The sequence below is a fragment of the Urtica dioica genome, chromosome 10, assembly GCF_054948205.1.
Source record: "Urtica dioica subsp. dioica isolate 48M chromosome 10, U.dioica_male_clone48M_v1_H2, whole genome shotgun sequence".
In the NCBI taxonomy this organism is placed as follows: domain Eukaryota; kingdom Viridiplantae; phylum Streptophyta; class Magnoliopsida; order Rosales; family Urticaceae; genus Urtica; species Urtica dioica.
The window spans coordinates 22190615-22208658 of NC_142765.1; the positions used below are offsets into that span (position 1 = coordinate 22190615).

The 18044-nt window shown below is 35.9% G+C and overlaps 3 protein-coding genes across 4 annotated transcripts; 1 reads left to right on the forward strand and 2 right to left on the reverse strand.

Annotated features, from left to right (window-relative positions):
* Positions 1-1066: 1066 nt before the first annotated feature.
* On the reverse strand, positions 1067-1477 carry LOC149384059 (uncharacterized). Its single transcript, XM_089627982.1, has one exon. The coding sequence runs from the start codon at positions 1475-1477 to the stop codon at positions 1067-1069; it is 411 nt and encodes a 136-aa protein (XP_089484108.1).
* Positions 1478-3257: 1780 nt separating this feature from the next.
* Positions 3258-5988, reverse strand: LOC149384060 (uncharacterized). The gene is made up of 4 exons (XM_089629587.1): positions 5808-5988; positions 5161-5556; positions 4149-4563; positions 3258-3738 (listed from the first exon to the last, which is right to left on the reverse strand). The coding sequence occupies exons 1-4, from the start codon at positions 5959-5961 to the stop codon at positions 3477-3479; spliced, it is 1227 nt and encodes a 408-aa protein (XP_089485713.1). The 5' UTR covers positions 5962-5988; the 3' UTR covers positions 3258-3476.
* A 5442-nt stretch (positions 5989-11430) lies between these two features.
* LOC149384061 (RING/U-box superfamily protein) lies at positions 11431-15769 on the forward strand. 2 transcript variants are annotated; one of them, XM_089628902.1, is made up of 5 exons: positions 11431-12215; positions 13949-14101; positions 14490-14588; positions 14665-14820; positions 15350-15769. In XM_089628902.1, the coding sequence occupies exons 1-5, from the start codon at positions 11760-11762 to the stop codon at positions 15485-15487; spliced, it is 1002 nt and encodes a 333-aa protein (XP_089485028.1). In that variant the 5' UTR covers positions 11431-11759; the 3' UTR covers positions 15488-15769. The 2 variants fall into 2 exon arrangements, with proteins under 2 accessions (XP_089485028.1, XP_089485027.1); XM_089628901.1 differs by having other exon boundaries at positions 11432-12215; positions 13946-14101.
* The last annotated feature ends 2275 nt before the right edge of the window (positions 15770-18044 follow it).

The window sequence follows — 18044 nt, forward strand, 5'->3', positions numbered from 1 at the left end:
CCAGACCCGGCTCAAGAAAAATTAAGACAACCCGAAAAGGCTATGTCCAAAGTAAGCTCAAAAGTGGCAAGTAACACCACCATCTCGAGAACCGGCAAGCGACAAGGCCGTCCTAAGTCCGTGTGACAGGGCAATCCTAAGTTCGAGCGATAGGGCCGTCCTAAGTTCATGCGACAGGGCCGTCTTAACTCTCGGAAAAGATGAGTATAACTACCACAACTACATCAAATTAAGCCTTTGTGACCAGTCGCAACGTCATTATTCCAAATGATGAATATGTAGATATTATCGGAGGCCCGATAGGTAAGTGATTGGAGAAGATAAATTTTCTCTTTTGAGGGGGAGGGGCGAACCCAAGCTTCGGACGAAGACTAGATAAGAAGAATTCAACAGATATTCACGTGCACAAAAGTGGAGGGAACCATCTAAAGGTTAAGGCTAGAGAGTTGGTGATGAGTTTTGACCTTCTTTAAAAATGTTTCTAGCACTACAACAAATACAACGTACAGCCGCGACATTTGTTGTAGTTGTAGACCGGAAAGTTGCGGCTAAATGAGATCTGATCGTGATCAATGTCGTGGCTGTTGTCTTGTCGCTATTAAGAAATAGCCGCGAATTATCGCGGGTATCTACTTCCTTGACAATTTAGCCGCGACTAGTCGCACGCTATAGTCGCGGCTACAAATGTCATAGAAAAACTATTCTTAATGCCATTTGTTGTCATATTTTTAGAATAAATTACTTCTGATAATGAGAAATATATTAACAAATGGTCACATTTTTTTAATAATCCTCTTTCAAATACCTCGTAACATAAAACAAATATAAAATTAAAGTAGAATACAAAGTAGTTTCAATATGAAGTAATGATGGAGAAGAAGAATAATAAGCATTGTGTTGCATTACACCACAACTTGGATCTTCTCCTTGCTACAATAGATCATCATACTCCTTTTAATTTTATTCTTCACTTTTCTAGCTAGTCTTTCTTTTCTTCTTATCATTCCATTGGAAGCTCTTATTCATTATAACTTATTAGTACTCCATATAATTATTAGGAACATATTTAGGTAACGAGGTGAAGCGGCCCGGCGGTAATGATAGCGACAGCGTTGAAGAGCGGCTGAAGGAAGCTGACAGCGTTGAGGGTGCCTCGGAGGATTCCGGTGGGAGGGTAAATGAAGCAGCGTGCAATCGGGAGCCGAACCACAACGAAGCAGTCCGAGGGGTTGAAGAAGAGCGACTGAAGCGTGTTGTCGAGGACGAGCTCGAAGAAGCCATTCACGTCCGCCACAGTCTGTGCGAGGGATTGACCCCTGCCACCGCACACTAGGGCCACGTTGGTGCCGTTCAGGATCGGCTCAGTTCCCGGAGGCGGGGGCGGCGGTGGAATATCGCATGTCAAGCGCCCCAATACACGGACTTGGGACGCCGAAATGCCGTTGATGATGATAAACCCATTCGATGTCGTTGCCATTGTTAAGGCCACTAGGACAAGGAAAAGGAGGCTTTGGCGAGACATCAATGCCATTTAAAAAAAAAAAAAAAATTAACTTGATCAATGAGTTTGTGTTTTTTCTAGGGTTTATAAGCTTGAGATGGTTTGATGTACAGATCTTCTCTATTTATAGATTTCATCATGCATGCAAGGGTTACATTGTAATCTTTTTTTTAATTTAGTTTGTTATAAATCCATATTAAAATATATGTATTTCTATTATTATATTAGTTATGTTATTTCAAAAGATTTTTTCTATGATGTCATTTTATGGTGAATGTAAACAATGTAGATATGCTTGTTTAATATGTTAGATGAATTACATATTACTGTATAAAAGAAATGTTGTTATAAAAAAATATGTTAATATAGATTGTGACAAGGATATATCTGAAAATTTTATTGTTTACTATGTAAAATCTTCTATTTAAAAAAATGTATGGTTAAAAATAAAAATCTATTTGAATTCCCCAGTTAGAGCTGCTTGTTTGTATGTAGTTAAAGAAAACAAAAATGAATATTGTGGTGGAGATTTATATAGAAGTTTCTCGTGGTTAGTTATTTTATGTCGTATAAGCTGAGAGCGTTTAATCCTTAGGGTGCAAGTTGTTCGAAAAATTTGAAGATATATAAGTTCCAAAAATATTAATTTAGGAAATTTTACTAATTTTACGATGGTTTAAAAAGACCGTTGTAGAAAGTAAATTTCTTCGAAAGTTATCAAGAATTTTTTTTTATTGAAACTCACATTCTACACATTTTTGAACTCTTGTAAAAAGTGAACGCAAAAACAAAGGTTTAAGAATCACGGTCACCCACAGTTTCGGTACAAAATTATATTGTAAAAATTTGGAATTCTACAATAATTTTTGTAGTATTGTAGAATCTTGAGATTCTACACACCATTACAAAACTGATTTAAAAACTTACAACAGTTATTTTTTCGTGGTAAAATATTGTGTGTAGTAGTGTGTGGTGAGTTATACAATATGAGCATAAATTGCTAAAAGAAATGTAAATGCCGAATAAAAACTGCGGAGTGGCCATTGATTATTGCAATTATACCATAAATATCAGAAAAACTACAAAGTACCACTGTCTATTGAAAGTTGAAACTATAAATATTAAAAAAAATTATATCATACGCTCAATTACATTTTCTTACATACTGCTACTAGTCCAGCTATATAAACAAATATAATTTAGAGCTTAAAACGGACAGTTTTTCTACATGCATTCTATTTTAGGTACGTAGCCATTGACAAACGCGCTAAACCACGTCGTAGCATGTCATCACAAAGATAATCCAGCCCATACTGCTACTCCCACTTGTTCTTATAAAATGAAATTGTTATTATCGAAACAATACACAATAACCATATGCATACATAAATACAAACACACATATAAAAACTAAGACCGATCATCTTTAAATCGACAACTATACTTCTGAGTCCGTCACGACGACATGTGGAAGTTTTTTTTTTTCTTTTTTCTCCTGCCTCTCTCTGCATGTGAGGTTTTTTCTTCTTCTTTTTTTCTTTTTTTTTTCTCTCTCTTTTTATCCTGATTCTTTTGAACTCCTCTGATAGTCCTTGGCGCCATTTCAACAAAAAGACGAATGACTGAAACAGATCTATATCAACATGACTGAAAATTATTTATGTCAACAACGAAGAGTAATTCTGACTTCTGATACGGTTTTATAGCAAAAACAAGAGCAAGCACAACAGAACTGCTCGAGAAGTAGCAGTGTAACTTATTGCTGAAAATAACACCAAAATCAACCTACGCGCCCGTGATGGATATAAATATCAAAAGAAAACTCGTACATTTATTCAAAACAACTTAAAAGTATCGAAACCACCCAAACAGGTGCAGCAAAATTCGGCAATGTACAGAAAGAGCTCGAGTCAGTCTCGTCAACGCTAACAAAAAAAATAACCAATGGTCCAGCGACTTGGATCGAAATCTACGGCTATGAGTCAGTAGTAACCGGTTTAACCCTTGAAGAAGCCTTCTCTTCTCTTTCTCTAACACAATTTGCAGCGATGTTAAATCGCCGCAGTCCCGTTGCCTTGGCACGCAATCTTTCCATGAAACCAGGGGTTTCCCTGAGTCTCTCCTTGACGTAACCAACTAGGGCATCGTCGACTAGCTTCTCGGCCTTCTTAGCCTCCTTGGTCAGGGCAAGGAGGGTCCTCAAGCAGTCCTTCCTGTTTTCCTCTCGGTGCTCAAACCTATAACGGCAAGGAGCGAATTAAGACGATAAGTGTGCATACAGTACAATATTTATTCATTTTTTTGCAGTGCATTTCATGCATTTGGTGCCTTGATTTCTTTTGAATCAGGAGGGGAAAGCAAATGGAAGAGGTCAAGAATATGGTTCTCTTCGACACTTTTTTATGACTCCGAGGATTAGTGGGTAACTAGCTCGCAGAGAACCTTTCTGATTTGTTCTCTAGTGAAAGACCAAAGCCTTGTCTAATCAGGCTATTTAGTTGACGTTTAGATTTTGACTTACTATTTCTATAATACGAATTCAGTTGAGCTCGTTCAACATACAATTTTGCGGTTCTCAAAACATCATTCCCAGGTAACTGTAATTCCATCAACTTTCTTATGAACAATGCAGCGAGATGAGATTTACCTCTCACTGGTGATCACGAGCTCGTCGGTCTCTGGGTGGTAACGCTTTTCAACCAACTCTATGAGCCGACGGAATTCATATTTCGATAGCCCAAGAGCTTTCACCTTAACCCACAGTTTGACCTTCCTATTCTTGGGATGCCAAGAATTACCACCGGGGGCAACGACTACCCGTGTCTTCCATCTAAGAATAGGCCCCTCGTCTTGTGAGACAGTTAAACTCTTCTTCTTGTCAACACCTTTCTTATCATCAACCTTCCGGGGAGTTGCGGCTTCAAGCCTCCGCGTATATTCGTCCACAAGCTTATCCTCGTACTCCTTAAACCGCTTGTAAGCTTCTTCGGGTTCAATCTCTCCTCTTTCACACATATCCCCAAGTTCATCAAACCTTGCTTCAACCATCTTTCTGATATGGTCTGCAAAATACAACACAAAAACAAAATATGCAATTCAACTTATAGTCAAGAGTTGGAAAAATTTATCTTGCAATGGTCTACTATAAAGTGTTATTCCTACAAAAAAGAATGCATTGCCCATATAGTCTTCCTCAACAACTTGCAGATCTCTGATAGTATTCCAGGAAGGTCAAATAAATGGCATAAGATCGGGTGAATCTTTGAAGACAAACCTCTTTTATGCGAGGAACTTTGGGATTCGACTGAATCTTTTGCTCTTTGGCTTTCTGTTCTAGTTTTGGTGTTTTTTAAATTTTCTCAGGCAGACCTCATTCGAGACTGCACTAGCACTTTTTTAAGAATGTACTTTGCTTGGGCCTCCTAAAAGCCTTCTTTTTTTTCTTTTTAATTGAATTACTTATAAAAATAAAATAAAACAAAACAAAAAAATGCATTGCCCAAGTAACCATTTTCTGTTCTGAATCTGATTATACTAACTATTCAAGTTTTAAGTGTGCACTGTGTAGAAACATATCGATATCCCCTACCAATATAATCCCAGATCACATAAACATTGAAGACAAATAATTTAGCCCCGGAACTTAACAGGATAAATACCTGGAATAAGCTTATCCCAATTGAGCATCTCCTCGAGAATATCCTCACACTGTCTCGTGTCCTTGACAATCCCTTGCTTGATTCCATCCTTAACGAGCTCATTCCACTTCTTGTCGGTCATGTAAAAGTACTCGTCCTCCTTAAGTTTCTTCACAACACTGCTTTTCGGATCGTACAAATTATCAATCTCCCTATCGGTTTCATGGAACTTATCGAAATCACGTTCAAAGTCGTTGGCTGAAATCTTTTTCAGCGGCTTCGTTTGAAGGTTCCGCGACAGCTCATCATCCGAGTCAGCATGCTTAGCCGTCAACTTCCTCCGCAAAATCGATTCGAAGATCGATGGAAGAGCATCCTCGTTACCCTTGAAGTAATTCTCGATCTGTTCCTTCAACTCTAAAAATAAAATTAAAAATTCATATCACATATAATCCAATCGTGAAATCCGAAAACCAATGTCATATGGTAACCTTAATATAGGTAGTCTTATATCAAATTACACGAGTAACAGAAATACACAATCTAATTCCCTAACTTAGGTTTTTCATGTGTAAGAACAAGATTCAGTAAAATAGCGAAAAATTCAATCATCCACTGTTTTTTCGTTTCTCTTTTCGATACTTGAAATGGAAAAATAAGTGACATACCTTCGTTGGAGACATCTTCAACGGAGTCAACCTTGGAGGAGGCGATCTCGGAGGAGAAAAGCCTGGAAGGAATCGAGGGATTAAGGTTCGGTGTGGACCGAAGAATACGAGCTCGAGCGACGAGAGAGAGGTTTCTGAGCAGAGATGGGTTCATGTCTGATTAGGGTTTTAGACTAAGGAGAGTGAGGTCCTTCAATTTGTTTTCAGAGAGAAACTTGAAAAATAATAGAAATTTTGATGAACTAATCTCATTACTAGCTTTCTTAATAAAACAACTCGTTAGTGTAGCAAATTACATTAATAGGCTTCGTATTAAATAAGTCGTAAAAAAAATTTTTTTTTTATTTTGTTGGATAAAAATGTCCGTAGTCTTTTTCTTTTTTTTTTTTAGCAAAAAAATCAGACTTTCATTAACTTGGCATATCAGCCCTTAAATCAGCGTACAACTAGGGAGGAGCTTCATTGCGCCACATAACATCAGAATTAAAATTAAGAGTATCTAATAAGTTTGTGGAATAATACAATCGCAATTCAAAAAAGAGAAGTGGGTCTCTTTGAAGTTGTCACGTAGGAACATGATTTCCTCGATTAACATACCAAGCTCGGTTGCTGGAGGAAGATTTTGCTGGATCATGTCATTCAAGTCTATAGTTACTCAACACTTAACTCGAAACTGTGCATTATACTAATTTCCAAAATAACTCCATTTTTACACTTAATTTATTTTATAACCCGAGACTGTGCATTATTATAATTCCCAAAATAACTCCACTTTTGCACTTAATTTATTTTATTCATCGCATCATCGTGTGTCTTTCCATTTTCACTTTTAAAAGTTCGATAATCACATTCATAATTCATTTCATATTTAAAATTCATTATTATTCTATTTTTTTGCGAATGTTGAGATTATTGAATAAAACATTGAATGTAATGGGAATACATCTTATCATATTGAAAATAATATTAAATAAAAAAAATGTTGGCATTTGTAGAATTCAACGAATTTCGAAACCTGCATAAAATATAATTGACAAATTCCACTTCCAAAGACCTCAGACGAAATTAAAATAATTTCGTAATTTTCTACAACATGAATCAAGATATCCGAAAACACGATGAAAATAAAATACAAAATGAGTTTTATTTAATGGATTCTAAATGTAATTATTAGGCCTTTGGAAGTAAGATAGAGACACAATAGATGTATATAATAAGTATTTAGAATGAAAAATATATACTGGAATGAAGGGGAGAAAAATAAAATATTTAATTTAAGGACATTTTAGTCCCAAATAAAAGAAAAATCTATTTTTATAACTTGTTAATAAATAAGAAGTCTATTCATATAACATACTATAATAGTGAATCTTAGTTAACGCAATTTATCATAACTAATCATTTTAACAAATAGATTTCATTTTTGAAGGTTATAATGTCCAAAATTGAAAATTGACGACTTGAAAACTTATATCATCTCCAATGATAACACCATTTTTGTGTGATTTTTAAACTAAATATAGTGTAATTTGTACATCAATTTTTATTTTCAATGGTACTACACAATAGTTTACACTTTAGAAAATATTCTAAAAATATAAGTTTATAAATCTAAGATGCTTTTATATTGAGTTTTTCAATTTCATTAATTATTCAAGATACGTCTAAATCAATGATTAATAAGACCCACAAAGAAGCTTGATCCCGGCCGACAAGAGCCGAAAGCCCTTCCAAAACGGGCTCAAGCCTAGCCCACACCCACACCGTAGCCACGCACAAAGCAGGCCGCGTGCGCCACGCAAGGGAGAGCGTTTGTTGCTGCTGACATCGCGCGCGCTCCAAAATCCTTCCGCGCGCGCCTCAAAATTGAGGCGCATTGCGCCCTTCACCTGACGCACCGCTCCTAGCGCATGACGCGGCGCGTCTGCCTCTGTGAGGCGTGCATGCAAGCCACTACGCGTGCGTGCGCCAAGGCTTGCCATGCACCGAGGGGCTCCTTTACAGCCTCACAGGCACTATAAATACCATTCCTCGGAGGGGCCAAGGTACGCAATTATTTCTCAACACGATCACTTGATTACATAGTCACAAAATGATGCCGAGGACCATCCGCACTTGCTTTCAGTATGTCGATTCTCTCAAATATTTTCCACGAATAACGGCGCACCCACCTCCCTCATAACAATTAGACTAACGATGATCGTTGTAGCGGGCACCAGATGCACCGCATCTCGCCCATTTAGGCTTATTTTTTTTCTTCTTATTACTCTCAGGTCTTTGCAGCGAACGAAGAACTTTCTTGAGCTAGGGGAGGGAACTCGTGACTTTCGAGTTTCTAAAAATCTGGCTCAGGTGCGCGGCGTGCGCCCACAGCCATTTGGTCAGACCTTGGGTCGAACCGTCCGAAGCCTTCGACGTTGTCCGATTTTCAGCGACAACATATACGACTTTCCTTAAAATGGTTATTTAAAAATAAATAAAATCTAAATAATTAAATAAGCATAAATAGAGGATAAATATTTATTGGATAATTTAATATATATTTTACTAAATTTTTGTATAAATTTATTTTTTAACTAAAAATTAGCGCTTTAGAGCACATTGTATCGTTGAAGCGTATCGTCGAAGATTTCACTATAAACATGTCAGTTCATAAAAATGTTACAAATAAATATTTAAAATATAAGTAAAATATAACCAAAGTACAAATGAATAGATAACAACTAAAAAAAAAAATCTAAGCTATAAATTTTAGGTGTTACATAAACACTGCCAAAACAGAGCATCACGTGATTCTTACGGCAATCTCGAATACTCGAGGCATCCAAACTAGGCACAAACTAGACCGAACTGGTTCTCCGAAATAGCACATTATTTTTTTGGCTTATTAAGTTATATAGCCACACGGTTATAGTGAATTGAGATATAGTCCACCTTTCGTTAATTTCTTGTAAATAGCCAAGTTAACTTATTAACAGATTAGTAAAAGACTTATTTAATCCAGCCAAACATGTAAAAAAATGTAGTTAATAGGCTGCCACGTATATGCAAGTTGGTTATTTACAAAGTATTTACCAAAGGTTGGCTAATTTACAATTCCTATAGTGTAGGTGACTTATGTAGCCAATTTTTTGTATTTTTTTAAAACTAGAAAGCCGAACAAAAAACTTTACCCAAGTATGCCTAGCGCAACTTGGAACTCTAAAAACGCCGTAAATGGTGAACTAAATTAAAACGCACTCTAAAAATTAAAACCTATATCTAAGACATTAAGAACTAGATCAGAGACATAAAAGTTAAAAAAAAAGGGTTATTAAGTTATATAGCCACACGGATATAGTGGATTGAGATATAACCCACATTTGGTTAATTTCTTGTAAATAGCCAAGTAAACTTATTAACAAATTAATAAAAGCCGTATTTAACACAACCAAACATATATTTTAGGTAGTTAATAGGCTGCCACGTATGCAAGTTGGCTATTTACAAATTATTTACCAAAGGTTGGCTAATTTACAATTCTCGTAGTTTAGGTGGCTTACTTAGCCAATTTTTTTTAAAAAGGGTTATTAAGTTATATAGCCACACGGATATAGTGGATTGAGATATAGCCCACATTTGGTTAATTTCTTGTAAATAGCCAAGTAAACTTATTAACAAATTAATAAAAGCCGTATTTAACACAACCAAACTTATTAACTCATTAAAAGAAAAGTATCGACTGTCCTTCCGCTTCCCTTCCGCCGCAACTTATAAGCTGTCTCCCAAGGCCACGCCGATTTCGCCTAGATCTGCAATGAGCCACTCCGGATAGAGACACATCGGTCTTCACGGTCTCCTGAGGACCACCCTGCTGAACGAGGAAGCCTCTGTTATCGATGTCACCGGATGGAGTTTCGCTAACCAGTCGAGATACAGATCCACGACCGGTGTAACGGGTCAAAGTAGAAAGAACAGCGCCGCACGCATCGGGGAGAGAGTGAGACAATGAAACTGTTGACGCCGTACGAAGAAAAGAAAAACGTCCTCCACTTGGTCCGAGTCGTGTAACCGACGTCCGGTCCCAGAAGGAGGCGGCGGCACTTTGAGTCTGGGGTTTTCTCTAGAGAGAAAAAGACGAATATCTTATGTATCCCCAACAACTATCGGAGAAAAAAACGAACAAGAAAGATTTGTACCTCAACATAACATCTATTTTTTTTGGCAGTTTTTAATATATAAAATTGGATATATTTTTCAAAAGCTATGATTTTAGTTTCTACCTATCCAACTCTCCCTTATATTTTAAAAAAAACATTTTTTAAGTTTTAGAATATTTTTTATTTTGACAAACTTTTAGAATAATTAGTTAAACAAAAAATTAAAAACAGAGGAGTTGTTTGGTTTGTGATTCAAATTTTGTTTTCTGTATTATAATTCTAAATTCTAGAAAACACTTTTAGAAAACATGTTTGGTTATAGTACTTAGAAAACAAATTTAGAATTATGTTCATTTTTCTTTAAAATTTGTTTAGAAAACAATGAAAATGTGTATTCTATTTTATCTCTCTTATATTTTAAATTAAACTCTAAAACAATTGAATTTAAAACATAACCAAACAACATTTTAAAATCTTCTGAAACGTAATTCTAATCTGTTTTTTAAATTTAAAATTAGAATCAGAAAGCAAAATTTAAAAACAAAAAACAAATTTAGAATACTAAATTAAACGGCCATACAAATTATGAAAAAAGAAGAAGCTGACAACAGATTGAAAAGCAATACCAAACACGGCCAACATCAGAGTTTATCTACCATCAATCCGGTCTGATCTACACAAGAGTTTTAAACTAATAATCGGGTTAAACTCTACCCACAGTTTACATGAAATGGTTCACTTTTGAGGTTTTCCAGTTTTTTTACACAGCCTGAAATAGAAGCATCAATCAATCAAGTTTCCATTTATCAGGATTTCTCAGTTTTAAATTAAATAAATAGTAATGGGAATCGAAAGAAAGAAGACACGTGAATTTGTTTGTTGGATTTGGACCTGAATTCGGTAATGCTTGACTTGACGCACAAGACACGCATTGAGAGTCAAAATCAGACCATCCTTCAGGTTAGCCAAAAGTACTGTAGGGAATGCAAATATATAATTAGTTTAGTTGGAAGAAAAAAAAAAGGGGATTTAATTAAGCAAACAATAACTAAATTAAAATAAAATGAAATTAAAATATCTCATTCCAATGCATGAGAAATTTTTGGACTCATGTGACTGTCTATGTGGGGTCCTATCAAATTCTGTCCACAGGGACTCACTAATCCTCAAATCTGACTTTCATTACCAGACAACATTTACTGGGAAAAATAGAGAATAATATATGCTAGTGTCATAGTTAAAAATAATTTACTCGCTTTACTTTTTGGTTCTTGTTGAAGAGACAGTGATGACTTAAAGTAAGGTTATATTTATGACCATCCTTCTTCTTCCTTTTCTTTTATACGTACCTTATTTAATGCACAAATTGGAAACGCATATGTTATGTACATATAACGCTGCTATGGCTATATCCTATAATTTTTTTTTTAACAAAAAAGAATTAGAAATAAAAAAAGAATAAAAAGCGGAAAGCAAAAGTTTGAAATTCACAGATTCCAGAGCATTCTTTTTTATCATATCTCTCTCTCTTTCAGTCTTTAGCTGGTGGATGATAATATGCCCACAATACCCAACAAGCAGACAAAGCACAGCCCACCTAACAAACCCACAAAAAGAAAATCCTCTCTCTTTTCATCATCAATTCAAAACTTAATAATAAATAAAAAAGAGGAAGAAGAAAAAAAGTAAAAGCGAGACTCTCTTCTTCTCTTCCGCTAATCCAAAAAAAAAAAAAAAACTTTCCTTTTTCAACTTCCATTCATCAATTTAACTTAGTTATTCAACAAAAAAAAAACAGAGTAGAGGTAGAAAAATGGATGTTGATTATCGAAGACAGAGAAGCCAATTCGGAGCGGTGATCTCCGAAGCAGATCCGATTCCGAGTCAAAGCCAGAGTCGTAGCAAATCCACAATCTCGTCTCTCCTTCTCTCCACTTTCTCCAACAACAGCGACGAAGAACAGTCATGTAAGAACGACGACAAAAAGAAGAAGAAGAAGAGCTCGTCGAGGCTGAGAGGGCTGGGATGCTCTGCGGCGTCCTCACAGCAAGTCTCTGTGCCCGCGGTGATCCGTACCTCCGCCGACTGGGAGGCCCACCGCAAGAGAAAGCCCAAGAAAGGGGGAAAGGACAGAAATGCCCTCCTCCTCGACGGAAGCTGCCAGGACGTGTGGTGCGACGCGGCGGCCTCGGTGGACTGCGTGGTGGCACGCGCCAGAAATGGGTCTCGGGGCAAAATCGACTCCGCCAACACTCACAATCACAGAGAGGTATGTGGGGTTATTTTCGTCATTTCATTCACCTATCTACTTGCTTTGCTTTGCATTGAATATTGCGTCTCTTGGGATTCGTTTGTGTTGTGCCTTTTATTTTCCTCTTGTCATCGTTCGTAGGCTTTGCGGATTCTGTGAGAGCTTTGCATTTAATTTTAATTTATTGAATGGGAATTTGGCTGTTCTTTTTGGATTACGGTGACAATAAGAATCGGAGATTGTGTTGTTTCGTCGTGACCTTTTGTTTATTAATTTATTCCACCGATGTTCAGCTGGTTTAATTTAATAAATTATAATACTTGTAGTCAAAATTGATATTTTTGAATTTTTTTTTTCTTGGGAACTATTTTATTTTCTTGTTTGCTGCCCAAATAAGAGGATTGCTATATGTTTCTTTCAATAATATATTATATATATGAACTTGTTTAATACGCGTACGTATTGACTTCACGGCATTATAGTAACTAGCACCCATAATAATAGTAGTAAAAGGGAATTAATTCCTTTAAAGAGAAGACGCATTAAAAGCCTTGACAAAGAAACGTCGCTGGAAGAGGAATCGGAATTAAAGCCTTGACTTGAACGTTTACTCAAATCACTAGGAATAAATAATAAACATTAGTAATGTAAATGTTTTTTTTTTTTGTTTGAAGGGAAGTGATAGCATTAAATCCTTGTAATGTGTTAGGAAACGTTAAAATTAGCTCAACAGATATCAAGTTTGTGGGATACAAGAAACGCTTGGAACGAGGAAGAGAAACACGGAATTATCTCATCGGTTGGAGAAATCGAGAGGCGACTCAAGTGCTTGGATATCAATACAGAGAACGAGAACGAGAACGAGATCGTTCATTTTCTCACGATGAGATAAGAAGAGAGAAACCGGGGCCATTTCGCTTTTTGTTCATCCCATCAATCCCTTCGTTATTGATATTCTCGAGCAGAAGTTTTCTTCATTGAGCTCCAATCTAGCTAAAGTGGAGCTCGGTGAAGAGAATTCTTGAGTTTGGAAACTTCTGCACGAGAATATAAATAGCGAAGGGATTGATGGACTGGACGACCATAAAGCGAAATGGCGCTTAGCCCGTACAGAACGAGCCCGTTTCTCTCTTCTTCACTTCTCGTGAGGAAATAAATGGTCTCGTTTTCTTTCTCTCTATTGATATTCAGGCACTCGAGTCGCCTCTTGATTTCTTCAACCGCTGGAAGCAGAGGAGATAATTGTGGGTTTCTCTTCCTTCTCCCCGGCATTTCTCGTCACCGCCGGCTTCAATGGTCAAGGTCAATCGGCCTTGGACAATCGTGACTACTATCTCTTTTTAAAGTCAAGATCATCGTGTTGCAAACGAATAGAAATCAATTACATATATTAATAATACATTATTGCTTGTCACACTCGTGATGTTACGTTGGGTAGAAGTTCCTTTTCAATTTCTTAATGTTGGTTTTCTATGAAAGGGAAAAATCATTTGAATATGGGGTTTTCTTATTTCGACATATTGATGGAAGATAATGATATAACAAAAAAAAAAAATATTTCCAACTGCGGTAGCAAAAAAAAAAATGTAATTAAATGTATTCAGTTCATTTTATTCTCCTTCTAGGTTGATCATCGTAATACACCAATTCATTCCCTCATAGGCATTTTGTTCCATTTTTCGTTTTTCTTGTCTCCATCATGGTTAAACTCTCTAGATATGGTTTGATGAAATCGGTTATATTCGCAGCAGCGTTCTTGCATAGTGAGAAGAACGGTGGCACCGGAACCGGCCTCGTTTTTCGATACGGAGACAGAGCTGTTGTCGGAGCGTGCAGGCTCGGACGTGTTCGGAGGCCGCTATTTTCGCCACGTTCGACACCCTTCTCCCGATGGCCTTGCCGAGGTGTGTTTGTGTGTGTGTGTCTACTTGTTTCCTCGTCCATTCTTATTTTAACATAAATAACTTGAGGCACAAAATAAAGAGCGTTGATCTCTGGAAGAGAAGCTCGTCCACTTATATCGCCGTGCAAGAATAAACTTGTACAAATACAATCTTCAACGAACCCAAATACCCACTGTCCTCAGACACTGAACAAGTTCTCTATCGATGTTCAGTAGATAGAGAGAAAGAGAAGCCCTAACGATGGAGGCTCATCAATTTTGTTCTAGGTTGTAATATGCGAGTTTTGAGTCTACTAACACCTTTGGAACAGATTAGTCGTCATAGTAAATATAATTATATCCGTGTAGTTTTCAGTTAGGAATCTGAATCTCTTGCTGGGTTGGTGCAGATTATGATGCTACAGGGTGGTCTGATAATGGGTGGAAGAGTAGACATACAAGATCGATTCAGGGACATGAGACTCGATGTTGATAACATGTCGTACGAGGTATCAATTGATCAACGATCACATAGATTTGCTCATTTTCAATCCTATCATAATTTTGCTTAAAAAAAAAAAACAGGAACTCCTTGACTTGGGCGAAAGAATTGGGTACGTGAGCACGGGACTGAAAGGAGACGAAATAGGTCGATGCATAAGAAAGATGAAGCTCTCGATCTCCAATGAATACTCTTCGCGTATGGCAACGCAAGTGGATAGAAAGTGTAGCATTTGCCAGGTGAGCTTGCTTGTAATTATACTCTTTCCTTCTTATATGGATTTTCTATTACTCTTGGTTTTTTCATGAGGCAAATATCACCTGAACTATTTTGCATCTGGCATTTTGGTCCCTGGACTAATTTCATCAACAAAATTTAATTGGTAGCATTTTAGTCATTTTCATAAAATTGCCAAAGAATATAATGAATTCGAACTCGTAAAACATATAAACAAAGGTAAATGAGTTTATAATTTCAAAAGGTTTCACTCCATGTGGTAAGATCATAATTTAATTAATATTTTTTTTATATAAAATTAAAAAAATCTTATTAAAGCTATTAGAACATGTATTTAAGTTTTTTTAGGTGACAAATGTCCATAAAAGTTACTACTATCTTTTTATTTACAACAAAATCAATAGTTTGAGGACACTCTTGCTCAGAAAATTAGTTTAGGGATGATATGTGCATAAATAAATATTATTCTATTGTAAATTTGAGGTATATTTTTATTAAAACTTTAAAACATACTTGTCCATCTATGTAAAGGAGGAATATGAAGGCAATGATGAAATGGGGAAGTTGGACTGTGGTCATGGCTTTCACATGGAATGTATTACACTTTGGCTTGCACACAAAAATACATGCCCTGTTTGCAAGTCCGAGGCTGTGGCTCGGCCGCGCTAAGTCTCTCTCTCTCTCTCTTTCTCTCTCTGGTATATAGTTTTCATGAGCAAAGTTATTCATTCTTTGGTTTGGATACTTTTCCTTCTATTTTTGTTTGTTTTGAAATGATGGCCTTTACTTATATACTCCAACTCAAAATTTAGTCTTGAAATTGTGAGATTGTTTTAAAAAAAAAAAATCGGAATATGATGACCTTCGCTTTTGCTTCATGTAAGTGGTGAAAAGAGTGTGCAACACATAATTTAGTATTATTTATTTATATGCGTTGAACCAAGGTTTAAATTGCCGGGCGAAATGACGTCGGCATCGCGAGATTTGGAGGAGTCCGGCAAAAAAATTACGTTTTGTCGTTTCGGGTAATTTTGTCGTCGAAATTGCGTGGGCATGTCGTATAAATTGCGTCTCGTCATTTCGGCAACATATATTCAGAACAAAAACTCTAAAAAACTCGACGTGGACCGAAGAGGCGACTCGCGCAACATCGACGACAAAATTTCGGCGATTTCGGCGCCACTTTGCCGGCATGTCCGAAATTCGTCCATACCTTGGTGTCGACCTGCGTTATTTGAAATGTCGACCTGCGTTATTTGAAATGTCAACACTGGATCGATCGAAGAAGAAGAAGATAGGGAAACCCTACAATCTAATAATGTAAAGCATAAAGGGCTTAAGTAAAAGCCCAAATGAAAATGTCCAATAATAATAATAATAATAATAAAAGCCCAAATGAAAATGTCCAATAATAATAATAATAATAAAAGCCCAATGAATATCCAAATAAATATGTTATTTGTTACACTGACCCTATACCTATAGCATATGCATATGTTAATTGTTAGGAAAAAAAAAAAAACAAGAAAGCAAAAATAAGTGTCCCTAATAAATAGCATATGATAATATCATATAAATATAATTATTATATACAATAAAAAAATCGCAATAATACAAAGAAAAACTAAATCTTAGATATATTTATATGTAGCTAATTTTTTTTATTCTAAACAAACACACATATTTAAAAACATGTGCGTTATTTTTATAAACTATCCTGCAACATTATTTCCGTCGCAATTTTCGTGTTTTATCAAAATTTTCGTCGGCACCGCAATTTCCGTCGGCATTTTTTTAAGTAAATTTCAGCATTTTTTCCGTCGCAATTCTCATCAGTCACCGCAATTTCCGTTTTTAGAGACCATCGGCACGAAATCGGCCGTCGGCATTTCAATCCTTGAGTTGAACGCATATATTACACTTAAAGGTATTAGGATATGAACACGTGTTTGATCGGTATAGAAATATACTAGCTCTAAACTCGTGCCCGCACGAGATATCATTGTCCAACAACAATAATAACTAGACCATTAACTTAATAGACCACTTTTCGTTAAAGTTTCATTTTATTTTCTAAATAAATTCAATGAACTGTTAGTTAATTTAATGTACTTTGACTTGGTCGAAGTATTTTCAATTAACTATTTTAGTTCATTTAATTTATTATTTCGGTTTTGTGAGATATTTTCTTAATAAAGTAATATTTTGGCTAGAATCTTAAAAGAAATCAGATACCGTCTAGTTGCAACAAATTATTTTAATAATAATTGTAATTTCTTATAAAAAAAGAAAAATCACTTCATTTAGACCACCTGAAATGTTAGGATTGCTAAATAATCAATCTTTCAATATATATATATATATATATATATATATATATATATATATATATATTTAAATAGATGATGTGACAATTAAACTAAATTATTACTTTCAATTTCGCCCCTTTTTAATTGAGAAATTTCATTAATTAGACTTAAAAATTGATTAAATATCAAGATTAGACCCTAACTTTTTAAAAGATCTAAAAATGGACTTTTGGACCCAAAACGGACAAATATACCCCTGTCCTCTATTTGAACTCATTCGCGGCTCTCTCCCTCTCTATTTCACTCGTTCACTTCCAAAACAAAGAAAAAACTGAGAACTCCTACGATATTGTACGACGGCATACGATCTTGTACGAGCCAGTACGATATAATACGATAGAGGACGATGGCGTAAGATGGAAACGCTTCAATCTTCGGCGGCGGTGAAACACAGAAATCCCAAGCTCAAAAGTCATCTAAAAAGGTAAGTTTTCAACTAATTTGTTGTTAAATGTCTTTGGAAATAGTTAGAATATGGTTTATGAGTTAGTATTAATATTATTTGAGTTGATTTGAGTTGATTTGGGTCGGATTTAGAATGTTAGGGTTTGAAATTAGGGCCAGTGTACGATGAGATTGATGCATCGTACGATGTCGTACGATGCTGTACGATGTCGTACGATGAAATGCATAGAGCTGTACGATGCGATACGATGGTGTACGATGGGTTTATGTTTTCTCAAAAAATTATCGTACGATGCTGTACGATGTCGTACGATGTTGTACGATTCTATACGATGATGTTTTAAAAAAAATTAATTTCTTGTTTTACGATGATATACGATGCTGTACGATGTTGTACGATAGTTTTAAAAAAAATGAATTTTTTGTTTTACGATGCTATACGAGTCTGTACG